Source organism: Gouania willdenowi, unplaced genomic scaffold, assembly GCF_900634775.1.
Source record: "Gouania willdenowi unplaced genomic scaffold, fGouWil2.1 scaffold_51_arrow_ctg1, whole genome shotgun sequence".
NCBI lineage: Eukaryota > Metazoa > Chordata > Actinopteri > Blenniiformes > Gobiesocidae > Gouania > Gouania willdenowi.
Window position 1 is genome coordinate 1 of NW_021145215.1, and position 14,934 is coordinate 14,934.

Consider the following 14,934-nt stretch of genomic DNA (forward strand, 5'->3'; position numbering starts at 1 on the left):
CACACACACATTAACACACACACATTAACACACACACAGTATTAATGGGTATTAATTAGAGTAATCACGATACCAAAGTGAGTAATCACGATACGATACCAGACAAAGTATCACAGTTCTGAGTAATATTGTAATAGTGAAGTTTTTTATAATTATTATTATTATTATGAACTGTAATATATTTGTAGAAGTTATAAATACTTATTAATTACTAATAGTGTTGTTTTGGTGCATGATAAGAGTACAAAATAAAAAACAATAAAAAAACTAATAAATTAAATTATAATTTAGAATTTAATCATTCTGTTTCCTTTGTACATTAATTTATGTTTAACTGATATGAATAATTAACTTAGGATAATAAATCACTTAAAAAACCAACTATTAGACAATAATGTTTGTTCTCAACATAATAAACCATAGAGAATAAAATATTATAAACAGGAAGTGATTCACTGGTTGTTTCTATTGAAGTCTTCAGTTCATTCATTTATCATATGTCTGTACGTCACCAGTAACAGACAGAAACAGTTTATCATATGTCTGTACGTCACCAGTAACAGACAGAAACAGTTTATCATATGTCTGTACGTCACCAGTAACAGACAGAAACAGTTTATCATATGTCTGTACGTCACCAGTAACAGACAGTTTATCATATGTCTGTACGTCACCAGTAACAGACAAACAGTTTATCACATGTCTGTACGTCACCAGTAACAGACAGAAACAGTTTATCATATGTCTGTACGTCACCAGTAACAGACAGAAACAGTTTATCATATGTCTGTATGTCACCAGTAACAGACAGAAACAGTTTATCATATGTCTGTACGTCACCAGTAACAGACAAACAGTTTATCATATGTCTGTACGTCACCAGTAACAGACAAACAGTTTATCATATGTCTGTACGTCACCAGTAACAGACAAACAGTTTATCATATGTCTGTACGTCACCAGTAACAGACAAACAGTTTATCATATGTCTGTACGTCACCAGTAACAGACAGTCATTCAGCAGCTGTAGAGCTGGGTTGCCATGTTGGTTTGTTAAATGAATAGTGTTCAGTGAGTTTAGACAGTGCAGTGAAGTGAGGAGGAGAGTATAGACAACCACTATGTAGAGGAAACCAGTGGTATCATCATCTATGGTAGAATTGATACTATAGTAGGAACTGGTACTATCTCACACCACAGGGGACTATGGGTATCATGTAGTATGTAGTGTATTCATATATGTCTGTATGTTGCAATTACAAAAATAACAAACTTGATATTTGGTGCCAGTGGAATCGATAACGTATCGCGAGACAAAACCTCACAATATATGGTATGAATATATAAACTGATAATATACTGGTTACATTGTTTATATTGATTAATCAGCAGCTCTTACCTCATGTTCACCAAAACAGCTCCTGAAAAACACACACACATCATCACCATGTATACTACAGTGTGTGTGTACCTGTGTGTGTGTGTGTGTGTGTGTATGTGTGTGCGTGTATGTGTGTGTGTACCTGTGTCTGTGTGTGTGTGTACCTGTGTGTGTGTGTACCTGTGTACCTGTGCGTGTACCTGTGTCTATGTGTGCGTGTGTACCTGTGTGTGTACCTGTGTCTATGTGTGCGTGTGTACGTGTGTGTGTGTGTATGTGTACCTGTGTCTGTGTGTGTGTGTACCTGTGTGTGTGTGTGTGTGTGTGTACCTGTGTGTGTGTGTGTGTACGTGTGTGTGTGTGTACCTGTGTGTGTGTGTGTGTATGTGTACCTGTGTCTATGTGTGTGTACCTGTGTGTGTGTGTGTGTACGTGTGTGTGCGTGTACCTGTGTCTATGTGTGCGTGTGTACCTGTGTGTGTACCTGTGTCTATGTGTGCGTGTGTACCTGTGTGTGTGTGTATGTGTACCTGTGTCTGTGTGTGTGTACCTGTGTGTGTGTGTGTGTGTGTGTACCTGTGTGTGTGTGTGTGTACGTGTGTGTGTGTGTACCTGTGTGTGTGTACCTGTGTGTGTGTGTATGTGTACCTGTGTCTATGTGTGTGTACCTGTGTGTGTGTGTGTGTGTGTGTACGTGTGTGTGTGTGTACCTGTGTATGTGTACCTGTGTGTGTGTGTGTGTGTGTGTACCTGTGTCTATGTGTGTGTACCTGTGTGTGTGTGTGTGTATGTGTACCTGTGTCTATGTGTGTATGTGTGTGTACCTGTGTGTGTGTGTGTGTACGTGTGTGTGTGTGTGTCTGTGTGTGTGTGTGTGTGTGTGTGTGTGTGTGTGTACGTGTGTGTACCTGTGTGTGTGTACCTGTGTGTGTGTGTGTGTGTGTATGTGTACCTGTGTCTATGTGTGTATGTGTGTGTACCTGTGTGTGTGTGTACGTGTGTGTGTGTGTGTCTGTGTGTGTGTGTGTGTGTGTGTGTACGTGTGTGTACCTGTGTGTGTGTGTGTGTGTGTATGTGTACCTGTGTCTATGTGTGTACCTGTGTGTGTGTGTGTGTACCTGTGTGTGTGTGTGTGTGTATGTGTACCTGTGTCTATGTGTGTGTGTGTGTGTGTACCTGTGTATGTGTACCTGTGTGTGTGTGTGTGTATGTGTACCTGTGTCTATGTGTGTGTACCTGTGTGTGTGTGTGTACCTGTGTCTATGTGTGTATGTGTGTGTACCTGTGTGTGTGTGTGTGTGTGTGTGTATGTGTACCTGTGTCTATGTGTGTGTACCTGTGTGTGTGTGTATGTGTACCTGTGTCTATGTGTGTATGTGTGTGTACCTGTGTGTGTGTGTGTACCTGTGTATGTGTGTGTGTGTGTATGTGTACCTGTGTCTATGTGTGTGTACCTGTGTGTGTGTGTGTGTGTGTATGTGTACCTGTGTCTATGTGTGTGTACCTGTGTGTGTGTGTGTGTGTATGTGTACCTGTGTCTATGTGTGTATGTGTGTGTGTGTGTGTGTGTACGTGTGTGTGTGTGTACCTGTGTATGTGTACCTGTGTGTGTGTGTGTGTGTATGTGTACCTGTGTCTATGTGTGCGTGTGTGTGTGTGTGTGTACCTGTGTATGTGTACCTGTGTGTGTGTGTGTATGTGTACCTGTGTCTATGTGTGTGTGTACCTGTGTGTGTGTGTGTGTGTGTCTTACATAGAAACAGGAACTCTACAGGGTGGACAGGGTAAAGCCTTCCTAACAAATGCTGGTTCAGATGGCTGCTCCCATGGTCCAGCTAACTGTACCTGGTACACACACACACACACACACATAGGTACACACACACACACAGAAACAGAGAGGTGAGTAGTGTGATGGGTCCAGTGATGATGTCATAGCGCTGTGATGATGTCATGGTTGTACCTGAGGGCGTTGAACCATCACAGTGTCGTGACAGGGCAGAGGACAGGTGTGTTCACCACTGAGGTAGGGGGACCAGACAGGGCTGGGTACAGGGGGGGCAGGGTCCTGGGTGGTGGCAGCGGTGGGGTACCCTGCTAAGGTGGTGGCAGGAGGGGGGGGACCTGGACACACACCCAGTGGGTAACATGGGTAAACACACTGAGCATGTGCAACAGCCTGTGTGTGTGTGTGTGTGTGTGTGTGTGTGTGTGTGTGTGTGTGTACCTGCAGGGCTCCTTGCAGCGTGGAGGTTTGGTGATCTTCTCCCGTCCACAGGGAACAGACAACACCGCTGACCCACAGGGACAACGCAGCTCTACGGTCTGAGTACAGGGATAACAGCTACCTACACACACACACACAAGTATGTGTGACCTTTCTCTGTGGGTTCCTGAAGGTCACAGCTGTCAATCATCTCACACACACACTAATTAATCAACTCTAATCTATGGAGCCAATCAGCTTTCTTTGTTATACATCTGTGTGTGTGTGTGTGTGTGTGTGTGTGTTACCTTGGTGACACACTGAGGGACACTTGTGGTTTCTACATCCCAGAGTTCGTCCACAGCTCTGATCACAGGGAGGACAGTTTCCAGGGCAAACACTGGAGCACAAGGCATAATGGGATTGGAACCATTACTAACACACACACACACACACACACACCACACACACACACACACACACACACACACACACTAAACACACACACACACACACACACACACACACACACACACACACACACACACACACACACAAACACACACACACACACACACACACACCACACACACACACCACACACACACACACACACTCTACCTTCCTCCTACACTGGTGTCTGCTGCAGCTCCTGATCTTCTGACACTTGGACTCACACAGGAAGTCTCTGTGACATGGAACCAGCCTCCTGAACCTAGCACAGCGACACGCCTTCTCCACCTCCTACACACACACACACACAGTGAGACACCTGTGTGTGTGTGTGTGTGTGTGTGTGTGTGTGTGTTACCTGTCTGCAGGTCTCACAGCTCCCACGGTGACACCTCATTGAACAGGTGTGTTTCATACAGGACAGGACATGGTCACATGTGTCTCCACACAGAGGAACGTCCTCAGTACACGGTAGAGATGACTCTGACCACAGGTTACACAATAACATAGACTTATACATGTTAGACTCACACAATAACATAAACTCACACATGTTAGACTCACACAATAACATAGACTTATACATGTTAGACTCACACAATAACATAGACGTATACATGTTAGACTCACACAATAACATAGACGTATACATGTTAGACTCACACAATAACATAGACCTTATGCATGTTAGACCTCACACAATAACATAGCTTATACATGTTAGACTACACAAAACATAGACTTTATACATGCTAGACTCACACAATAACATAGACCATATACATGTTAGACTCACACATAACATGACATACATGTTAGGACTCACACAATAACATAGACTTATACATGTAGACTCACACAATAACCATAGACTTATACACTGTTAGACTCACACACAATAACATTAGACTTATACATGCTAGACTCACACCATAACATAGACCATATACATGTTAGACTCACACAATAAATCTAGAATATTACATGTTAGACTCACACAATAACATAGACGTATACTGTTAGACTCACACAATAACATAGACTTATACATGTTAGACTCACACAATAACATAGACTTATACATGCTAGACTCACACAATAACATAGACATATACATGTTAGACTCACACAATAACATAGACGTATACATGTCAGACTCACACAATAACATAGACTCACACATGTTAGACTCACACAATAACATAGACTTATACATGCTAGACTCACACAATAACATAGACATATACATGTTAGACTACACAATAACCATAGACTTATAATGCTAGACTCACACAATAACATAGACGTATACATGTTAGACTCACACAATAACATAGACTTATACATGTTAGACTCACACAATAACATAGACGTATACATGTTAGACTCACACAATAACATAGACATATACATGTTAGACTCACACAATAACATAGACTTATACATGTTAGACTCACAATAACATAGACTCACACATGTTAGACTCACACAATAACATCGACTTATACATGTTAGACTCACACAATAACATAGACGTATACATGTTAGACTCACACATGTTAGACTCACACAATAACATAGACTCACACATGTTAGACTCACACAATAACATCGACTTATACATGTTAGACTCACACAATAACATAGACGTATACATGTTAGACTCACACAATAACATAGACTCACACATGTTAGACTCACACAATAACATAGACTCACACATGTTAGACTCACACAATAACATAGACTTATACATGTTAGACTCACACAATAACATAGACTCACACATGTTAGACTCACACAATAACATAGACTCACACATGTTAGACTCACACAATAACATAGACTTATACATGTTAGACTCACACAATAACATAGACGTATACATGTTAGACTCACACAATAACATAGACTCACACATGTTAGACTCACACAATAACATAGACTCACACATGTTAGACTCACACAATAACATAGACTTATACATGTTAGACTCACACAATAACATAGACTCACACATGTTAGACTCACACAATAACATAGACTCACACATGTTAGACTCACACAATAACATCGACTTATACATGTTAGACTCACACAATAACATAGACGTATACATGTTAGACCCACACAATAACATAGACGTATACATGTTAGACTCACACAATAACATAGACGTATACATGTTAGACTCACACAATAACATAGACTTATACATGTTAGACTCACACAATAACATAGACTTATACATGTTAGACTCACACAATAACATAGACTCACACATGTTAGACTCACACAATAACATAGACTCACACATGTTAGACTCACACAATAACATAGACTCACACATGTTAGACTCACACAATAACATAGACTCACACATGTTAGACTCACACAATAACATAGACTCACACATGTTAGACTCACACAATAACATAGACTCACACATGTTAGACTCACACAATAACATAGACTCACACATGTTAGACTCACACAATAACATAGACTCACACATGTTAGACTCACACAATAACATAGACTCACACATATTAGACTCACACAATAACATAGACTCACACATGTTAGACTCACACAATAACATAGACTCACACATGTTAGACTCACACAATAACATAAACTCACACATGTTAGACTCACACAATAACATAGACTTATACATGTTAGACTCACACAATAACATAGACTTATACATGTTAGACTCACACAATAACATAGACTCACACATGTTAGACAATCACCTACGCTGTGAAACGTTCTTGTGAGAACCCTAAACTAATGAAATAACAAGTTCAACTGATTCAATAAGATTGAACTAATTCTAGATGAGGAACATGTGTGTAGTTAGTGTGTAGTAGTTTTTGTGTCTCACTGGTCTTTCCACATGGACAGGTCCTGCTGACTGAACGAGGACATGGAGGACACACCCCACCATGACACACTTCTTCACACGTGTGATTCCCACAGGACAACGGGGCACCACACACCTGACACACACACACACACACGGGTTAGCACAGCTGTCTGTCTTTGTGTGTACCTGTGTGTGTATATGTCTGTGTGTATCTGTGTATGTGTGTGTGTGTGTACCTGCTGACATTTCCAGTGAGGATCTGCACATGGTCGTTCTGCTCGTTCTCGTCCACACTCACAACTCTGCACACTGACCCGAGGACACACTGCACACACTACACACACACACAGTGTTTACACCAACAGGCCCACTGAGTATAGAGAGAGTGTGTGTGTGTGTGTGTGTAGGTACCTGTGTGACAGGGTTGTGTACAGGTGTGTTGTTGGCAGGACAACAACTTGCCGCACTGCTGTTGACACGACCAGGCCTGAGGACACACACGCAGTGTAATAAAACACACACACACACAGTCAGAAAGACACACACATACACACAGTTACATGCCTTGTTGCTACAGCGACGGGGGAGGGGCTTTGCTTTTCCACACAGACAGGGAACGGAGACCATCTTTGGACATGGAGGACACGGCCCTGAAGGACACACACACACACACACACACACACACAAAATCAAGCTAAGTTTGTCACAACCACAGAACACACACTACAGATGCTGCTCTGAAAAGGGGCGGGGCAAACAATCTTAAATATTAAACCTGTTCAATATTTTCAAGCTTTCCTATATTAATATTCTGATCTCTGAGTTTAACCCAGGTCTTGTACACATATAGGAGCTCCGCCTTCAGGTGGTGTTCAAAGGTACTTTTCCAAGTAGGAAGTGGGAGTTCAGAGTAGATTGAAATGCAGCATTAGATCACGTTGTCAGATCTCGTTTAATCACATGAGATTTGAGTCTTGGAAGAAGAACAATGGGATAGTGTGTGTGTGTGTGTGTGTTACCAGGGTGACACAGCAGCAGACAGGTGTGTCCACAGGTAGGTGTGAGTTCTCTCTGACACACAGATCCACAGGAGTGAGGAACCAGCCATGGGTCCACCACCGGGTCCTGAACTTTCCCACAGTAACACTCGTACCTGAACACAACACACACACAGTGACATTTGACCTCTAGTTTCACACCAATCATAAACGTGAAACTTTGTTCAGCATTTCAAACACAGCAGCTCCCCCTGGTGACCACACACACACACACACACACACACGCACACGCACTCACACGCACTCGCACACACACGCACTCGCACACACACGCACTCGCACACACACGCACTCGCACACACACGCACACTCGCACTCACGCACACACACACGCACACACACACACACGCACTCGCACACACACGCACTCGCACACACACGCACTCACACACGCACTCACACACACGCACACACACACTCACGCACTCACACACACACACACGCACACACACTCACACACACGCACACACACTCACACACACGCACACACACTCACACACACGCACTCGCACACACACGCACTCGCACACACACGCACTCGCACACACACGCACTCGCGCACACACGCACTCGCGCACTCACGCACTCACGCACACACGCACGCACACACACACACACACACACACCACAACACACACACACACACACACACACACACACACACACACACACACACACTCACACACACTCACACTCACACACACACTCACCTGATGGGAGCGGAGCCTGGAGGATACTCTGCCCGACACTTTGGACTGAGGAGAGAAACACACACTGATTGATGTACACACAGTAACACCCACACAGTGACAGACAGTGGCGCACACACGCACCACACCACACCCACGGTAACAGACAGTGACAGACAGTGACAGACCAGTTCCAGGGGTGCTGCTGTGTGTCTTTAAATCCCTCGTCAGTGATGGACTGGAGCAGAAACACAGAGTCTTTGGACCATTTCTGGATACAGGGGAGGTGGAAGATGGAGAAACATCCAGAACAGCTCCACACCTGAGGTCAGAGGTCACGTCACACAAAATGGGCTCAGTTAATAATTACACACACGTCATTGATAATCAATCACAATTATCACATCATCATATTTGTAAATTGTGTTTGAAAAAAAAATCAGTTTCTGTTGTAATCAAAATTGAATTGTAATTGAGTTCAGTAAACTCTATAAAAAATGTCAATTACAATGTAATTAAAGTCAAACGTGGTGAACCATGTTACAGTTCTATTACATATATAGTTAATAATGAATAAAAGGTTAATTTTAATATATATACATTTAAGGCTCAGACGTCCACACCATCAATACTAATATATTCATTAATTAGCCTAACAAGGTTATCAATAAATCATATTCATTCATGTATTTTACAGATGATTTAAAACATGGGTCAAACTGACCCGTTAGCATTAGAGATGCTAACAGAAAGCTAACAAAGAGGAAGGTTTAATAACGGTCATTTATTAACTGTGATTAACTGTAATTGAACTTTAGTAATTGAGAATGTAATTGTAATTCACTTTCAGGGGAAACATAACTGTAATTTAAATTGTAATTAGCACACACACACACACAAAACAATGCAATGGGAGCATCTATAGAAAGTTTCATCATGAATATGACGTCATTGATCAGATTGACAAATGAAGACATTAGAGCTGATCACATTAATTACATAAAAAGGTAAATATCAGCTGATCAGATATAATCAGATGATGTAAAGCCTATGGTTTACTACCGATGGTCCAGGGGGAGGAGCATAGATTCATTAGAATATGATCACTGATTAATATAAAGATTCAACGTGAGGCAGATACAAATACATTCAAAGGTGTCACGGTTCACATTGATAATAATAATAATAATAATATACATGTTTTGTTTGTTTTTTACAACAAAGCACCACCGTGTCACAGACAGAGAGAATGAAACCATAGTTTGTTTATTCATATTATATCTTTCATATGGGATTTGTTTTAAAGTCCAATTATTAAAGCACAAAATACACTTTTAAAAAGAAAAAGAACTATTATGTAGTTTAGCTTAGTTTACTGTAGAGCCAGATTTAAATAGACTTTTTAATTCAATTGTTTTGCATAGTTTATCAAGGGACAATGAAAGATAAAAGAAAATAGGACAGTATTTTATTTATTTTTTTCCGAATAAAAAAAAATGAATTTCTTTCAGTCATCATTTGTCTACAGTCTGATTTTGTAAAATAAATCATAAATTGAAACGTGTCGTGAGTTGAGTGAATCATTACATCCCTAGAGATTAATATGGATTATTGATTAAATGATGCCCAGCGCCCTATGAGAGCCGGAGATAGGCACCGGCAGACCCCCGTGACCCTGTTAAAACGGGAATAAGTGGGTATGAAAATGAATGGATGGATGGATTAAATGATGCCAAAAATAACTTACATACTGCAGCTTTAATGTGTGTGTGTATATTATTATATTAATGTGTGTGTGTGTGTGTGTGTGTGTATTAATATATTAATATGTGTGTGTATTAATATATTAATGTGTGTGTGTGTTAATATATTAATGTGTGTGTTTGTGTGTATTAATATATTAATGTGTGTGTGTTTGTGTGTATTAATATATTAATGTGTGTGTGTGTGTGTGTATTAATATATTAATGTGTGTGTGTGTGTGTATTAATATATTAATGTGTGTGTGTGTGTGTATTAATATATTAATGTGTGTGTGTGTGTGTATTAATATATTAATGTGTGTGTGTGTGTGTGTGTGTGTGTGTTTGCGTGTATTAATATATTAATGTGTGTGTGTGTGTGTGTGTATTAATATATTAATGTGTGTGTTTGTGTGTATTAATATATTAATGTGTGTGTGTTTGTGTGTATTAATATATTAATGTGTGTGTGTGTGTGTGTGTATTAATATATTAGTGTGTGTGTGTGTATTAATATATTAATGTGTGTGTGTGTGTGTGTATTAATATATTAATGTGTGTGTGTGTGTGTGTATTAATATATTAATGTGTGTGTGTGTGTGTGTTTGCGTGTATTAATATATTAATGTGTGTGTGTGTGTGTGTCTTAATATATTAATGTGTGTGTGTGTGTGTGTGTGTATTAATATATTAATGTGTGTGTGTGTGTGTGTGTTTAGTATTAATATGTGTGTGTGTTTTAATATTAATGTGTGTGTGTGTGTGTTTTAGTATTAATGTGTGTGTGTGTGTGTGTATTAATATATTAATGTGTGTGTGTGTGTGTGTATTAATATATTATTGTGTGTGTGTGTGTGTGTGTGTGTGTGTGTGTGTGTGTGTGTGTGTGTGTGTATGTATATTAATATATTAATGTGTGTGTGTGTATTAATATATTAATATGTGTGTGTGTGTGTTTTAATATTAATGTGTGTGTGTGTGTGTGTGTATTAATATATTAATGTGTGTGTGTGTGTGTATTAATATATTAATGTGTGTGTGTGCGTGTGTGTGTGTGTGTATGTATATTAATATATTAATGTGTGTGTGTGTGTGTGTATTAATATATTAATGTGTGTGTGTGCGTGTGTGTGTGTTTATTAATATATTAATGTGTGTGTGTGTGTGTTTTAGTATGTGTGTGTGTGTGTTTTAATATTAATGTGTGTGTGTGTATTAATATATTAATGTGTGTGTGCGTGTGTTTGCGTGTATTAATATATTAATGTGTGTGTGTGCGTGTGTGTGTGTGTATTAATATATTAATGTGTGTGTGTGTGTGTGTATTAATATATTAATGTGTGTGTGTGTGTGTGTATTAATATATTAATGTGTGTGTGTGTGTGTGTGTGTATTAATATATTAATGTGTGTGTGTGTGTGTGTGTGTACCGGTTGTGTCCTCCTGACTGAGGCGATACAGATCAAACAGGTCAGAGCTCCAGACTGGAACACATCACTGAGAAACTCTCCAGTTCTCATCAGAGCAGAGCAGTCTCCTCCTACACACACACACACACACATTAATACACACACACACACACACACACACACACACTCAGTAGCTCACTAACCTGTCTGACAGGTGTAGGAGTTGAAGGTGCTCTCCATGACTCTTCCTCTCTTCTCCTCATCTTCATCATCATCATCATCCTCAGAGGAGGAGCTGTAGCAGCTCTCAACCAATCGCTGCACAGCGGCCTGGTTGCTCTTCCTCAACTCCTCAAACTTTGACCGGCCATCTGCCAATCACACAAAGGAGGTGGAGTTATAGGCCCTCATCTTCATCATCACTCCCACCATCATCATCATCACCTGTAGCTTCAGGAGTGGGCGTCTTCTCCTTTACTCCAGGCTCCACCCTCTCATTCTGTTGGGGGCGTGCCCTTTGACCTTGGCCCCGCCCTCTGCCGCGCTGTCGCCAAGCCGGCTCCATGGCAACTGCCTCCAAGCAGCAACCCTACACAGAGGGAGTGTATACATTTATCTCAGGGGTTGTCAACATTGGGGTCGGGGCTCCATTTAGGATCACGAGAAGATGCCGTCAACAAACTAAGAATATTTTCTGAACAATTTCAGCCCATTTTTGCTTATTTTTACCATTTTTCTGCATCTGCACCAAACTCACCATATTTTAACCTATTTTCATCACTTTTTATTGTCATATTTTTGCTCATTTTAATGTATTTTTGCTACATTTCTCCTATTTCTGACACATTTTAATGACTCTTCTGCACAATTTTCCAATTCGTTTGTTTGATTCTTTATTTTTAACATGTTATGTGCACAATCATAACTCTGGTAAAAAAAAAAAAGAAACATATAAATAGAAAAGAAAATACAATTAAATTAAAATATTACATGTTTGAAAGGAAGTAGGAAGAAGTTAAACTTATTTGATGTCATAACTTAACATTCTTTAATGTTAAATATGATGTTTGTGTCTAATTTACATGAAATCATTAGCAACAGTAAATAATGATTCTAAAGTATGTTAACAGTCATTTTTCTCAAACCTTTATCATCTGAAACATTGGTAGCTATGATTGACAGCTAAACACCTTCTGAATTATTATTATTATTTATTAATTGCTTTAAGTCTGAGTTTTTTATTAGTTGTTCTGTCATTTAGAATTTTAAAGTTTAAATCATCTCATAAAACATCTTTTATGTCTCGCTTTGTACATGAACTGAATAATTTACATCACTTTTAGTCTGATCCATCAGCATAAACATATATATGATATATAAAAATAACCACAAATTAAGGAACAAAACAGTAAACATAATGCTTTATTAAGTAATATCTCGCTTTAGCCAGAATGTAAATATTTCTGGATATTTTAGTGGATATATGTTTAATGTGCATTCAAGAACTCTATATTAATACATTTTATTTGTATTAATAAATCATATTTGATTTCTTTATTACCAAATATCATCATTTTTGTCGAGCTTAAATGTATTGATAGTTTATTGTGATCATCTTTTTATTTAATAAACTCTTTAGTGATGGTGTTTTCACCAGTCCCTATTATGTTTGTGTCATCTGCAAACACAATTAATTTGACTTTTTCAATGATTTAAGATATATATAGATATATATATATAGATATATATGTCCTTTATTTGCCAGTTTAAACTAATCTAATTTACTTGATGCACTAAAGCACAGATGTGTGTCTGACGTCATGAGATCATTAGCTAACATGCTAATGTTAGCTTCTCTCTCACAGGAAGGATTCATGTCCAAACTCTGTGAACTCTTCGTAGAACCGCTAAATATTATCACATTTAATATTTCTATCACTTCACGTCCCTCTGACGTCATCAGGACCTTTGACCCGTAGCTTTTTACACTCACCGAGCCGGTTAGCTTTAGCTGCTAGCTGTAGAAGCAGCTGTTCCGACTCTATTAAAGCTGTTAATCCACTTTAACCCTGATTAACAACACGAAGACAACAAACAAACACACAAAAACAACAGAGGAGGCAGTAAATATGCACTGTTTATCATTAAAGACGTTTACAGACGTGTGAGAGTCACAAACACACCTGAACGGTCCGCTGCACTGCTGACAGAGGGCGCAGTGCATGCTGGGATCTCTAGTCCTACAACACAGCTCTACAGCAATACACCGAAACAATGAGAACAAAAAAACTACATGACCCACAAAGCACTGCGGGAGGATGAGTGACGTTTCAGCGGAAGAAGGATTTACACAATAAAAGCTTGGCTTTTTCCTAATAGTCCCTCCTATCTCCTTTCCTATCCACTGTTCCCTCCTATCTCCTTTCCTATCCACTGTCCCTTCACCCCCGGAAGTGTTTAAGTGGTGGCCATGACACAGAGCGTTCGAGTTTTCTTTAGACTCAGGAAAAGAGGCTCAATGCTTCCTTTATAACCTCCTTTAGCCTAGGAAACATTGATACATCCTTTATCAAAGGAGACCACAAAATGATGACCCACAATTCATTGCGGTGACAACATTTAAAGGGAAACGCACACCTGAGCACTTCTGGAAACTCACGATAAGTATCGTAGATGAGTTACTAATGCTATAATATGACAACTTTAAATAAATAATCTAACACCCATATATTATTATATGTAGACATATAATCAGATTATAACTGACATTAAACAAACACTCTGTGGTACTAGAAAAATGATATTTTTATCCATATGATGTTTTATTAATCATAATTCATATTAGTGAGTAGAAGGTGATCAACCATTCTCACTGTGACGTTCTTTAGTTTACCTTTAGTTCCTCGTAGCCATGGTAACCTCTTTTCCTTTGATTTATATTAAAACCTGCGATTTCTGACATTATATCAGTGGAAAGTGTTAGAAATGAGCTTTTAGTTTATTTTAGGAAATGTGGAGTTTTTTCACCACAACAGACGTCACTGACCTTATTATTATTATTATTGTTATTGTTATTGTTATTGTTATTATTACTATTATTATTATTATTATTATTATTATTATT

At 39.2% G+C, this 14,934-nt stretch overlaps 1 protein-coding gene across 1 annotated transcript; it reads right to left on the reverse strand.

Annotated features, from left to right (window-relative positions):
• Positions 1–23: 23 nt before the first annotated feature.
• nfxl1 (nuclear transcription factor, X-box binding-like 1) lies at positions 24–14,073 on the reverse strand. Its single transcript, XM_028442497.1, is given in 20 exon segments — positions 24–1,421; positions 3,135–3,226; positions 3,345–3,398; positions 3,400–3,505; positions 3,609–3,729; positions 3,896–3,987; positions 4,204–4,331; positions 4,399–4,523; positions 6,931–7,045; positions 7,149–7,246; positions 7,324–7,399; positions 7,477–7,562; positions 7,932–8,065; positions 8,681–8,725; positions 8,848–8,981; positions 11,832–11,941; positions 12,014–12,181; positions 12,255–12,399; positions 13,804–13,879; positions 13,994–14,073. Coding segments are annotated over 18 exon segments (1,845 nt in total). The 5' UTR covers positions 12,376–12,399; positions 13,804–13,879; positions 13,994–14,073; the 3' UTR covers positions 24–1,381.
• Between the last annotated feature and the right edge of the window lie 861 nt (positions 14,074–14,934).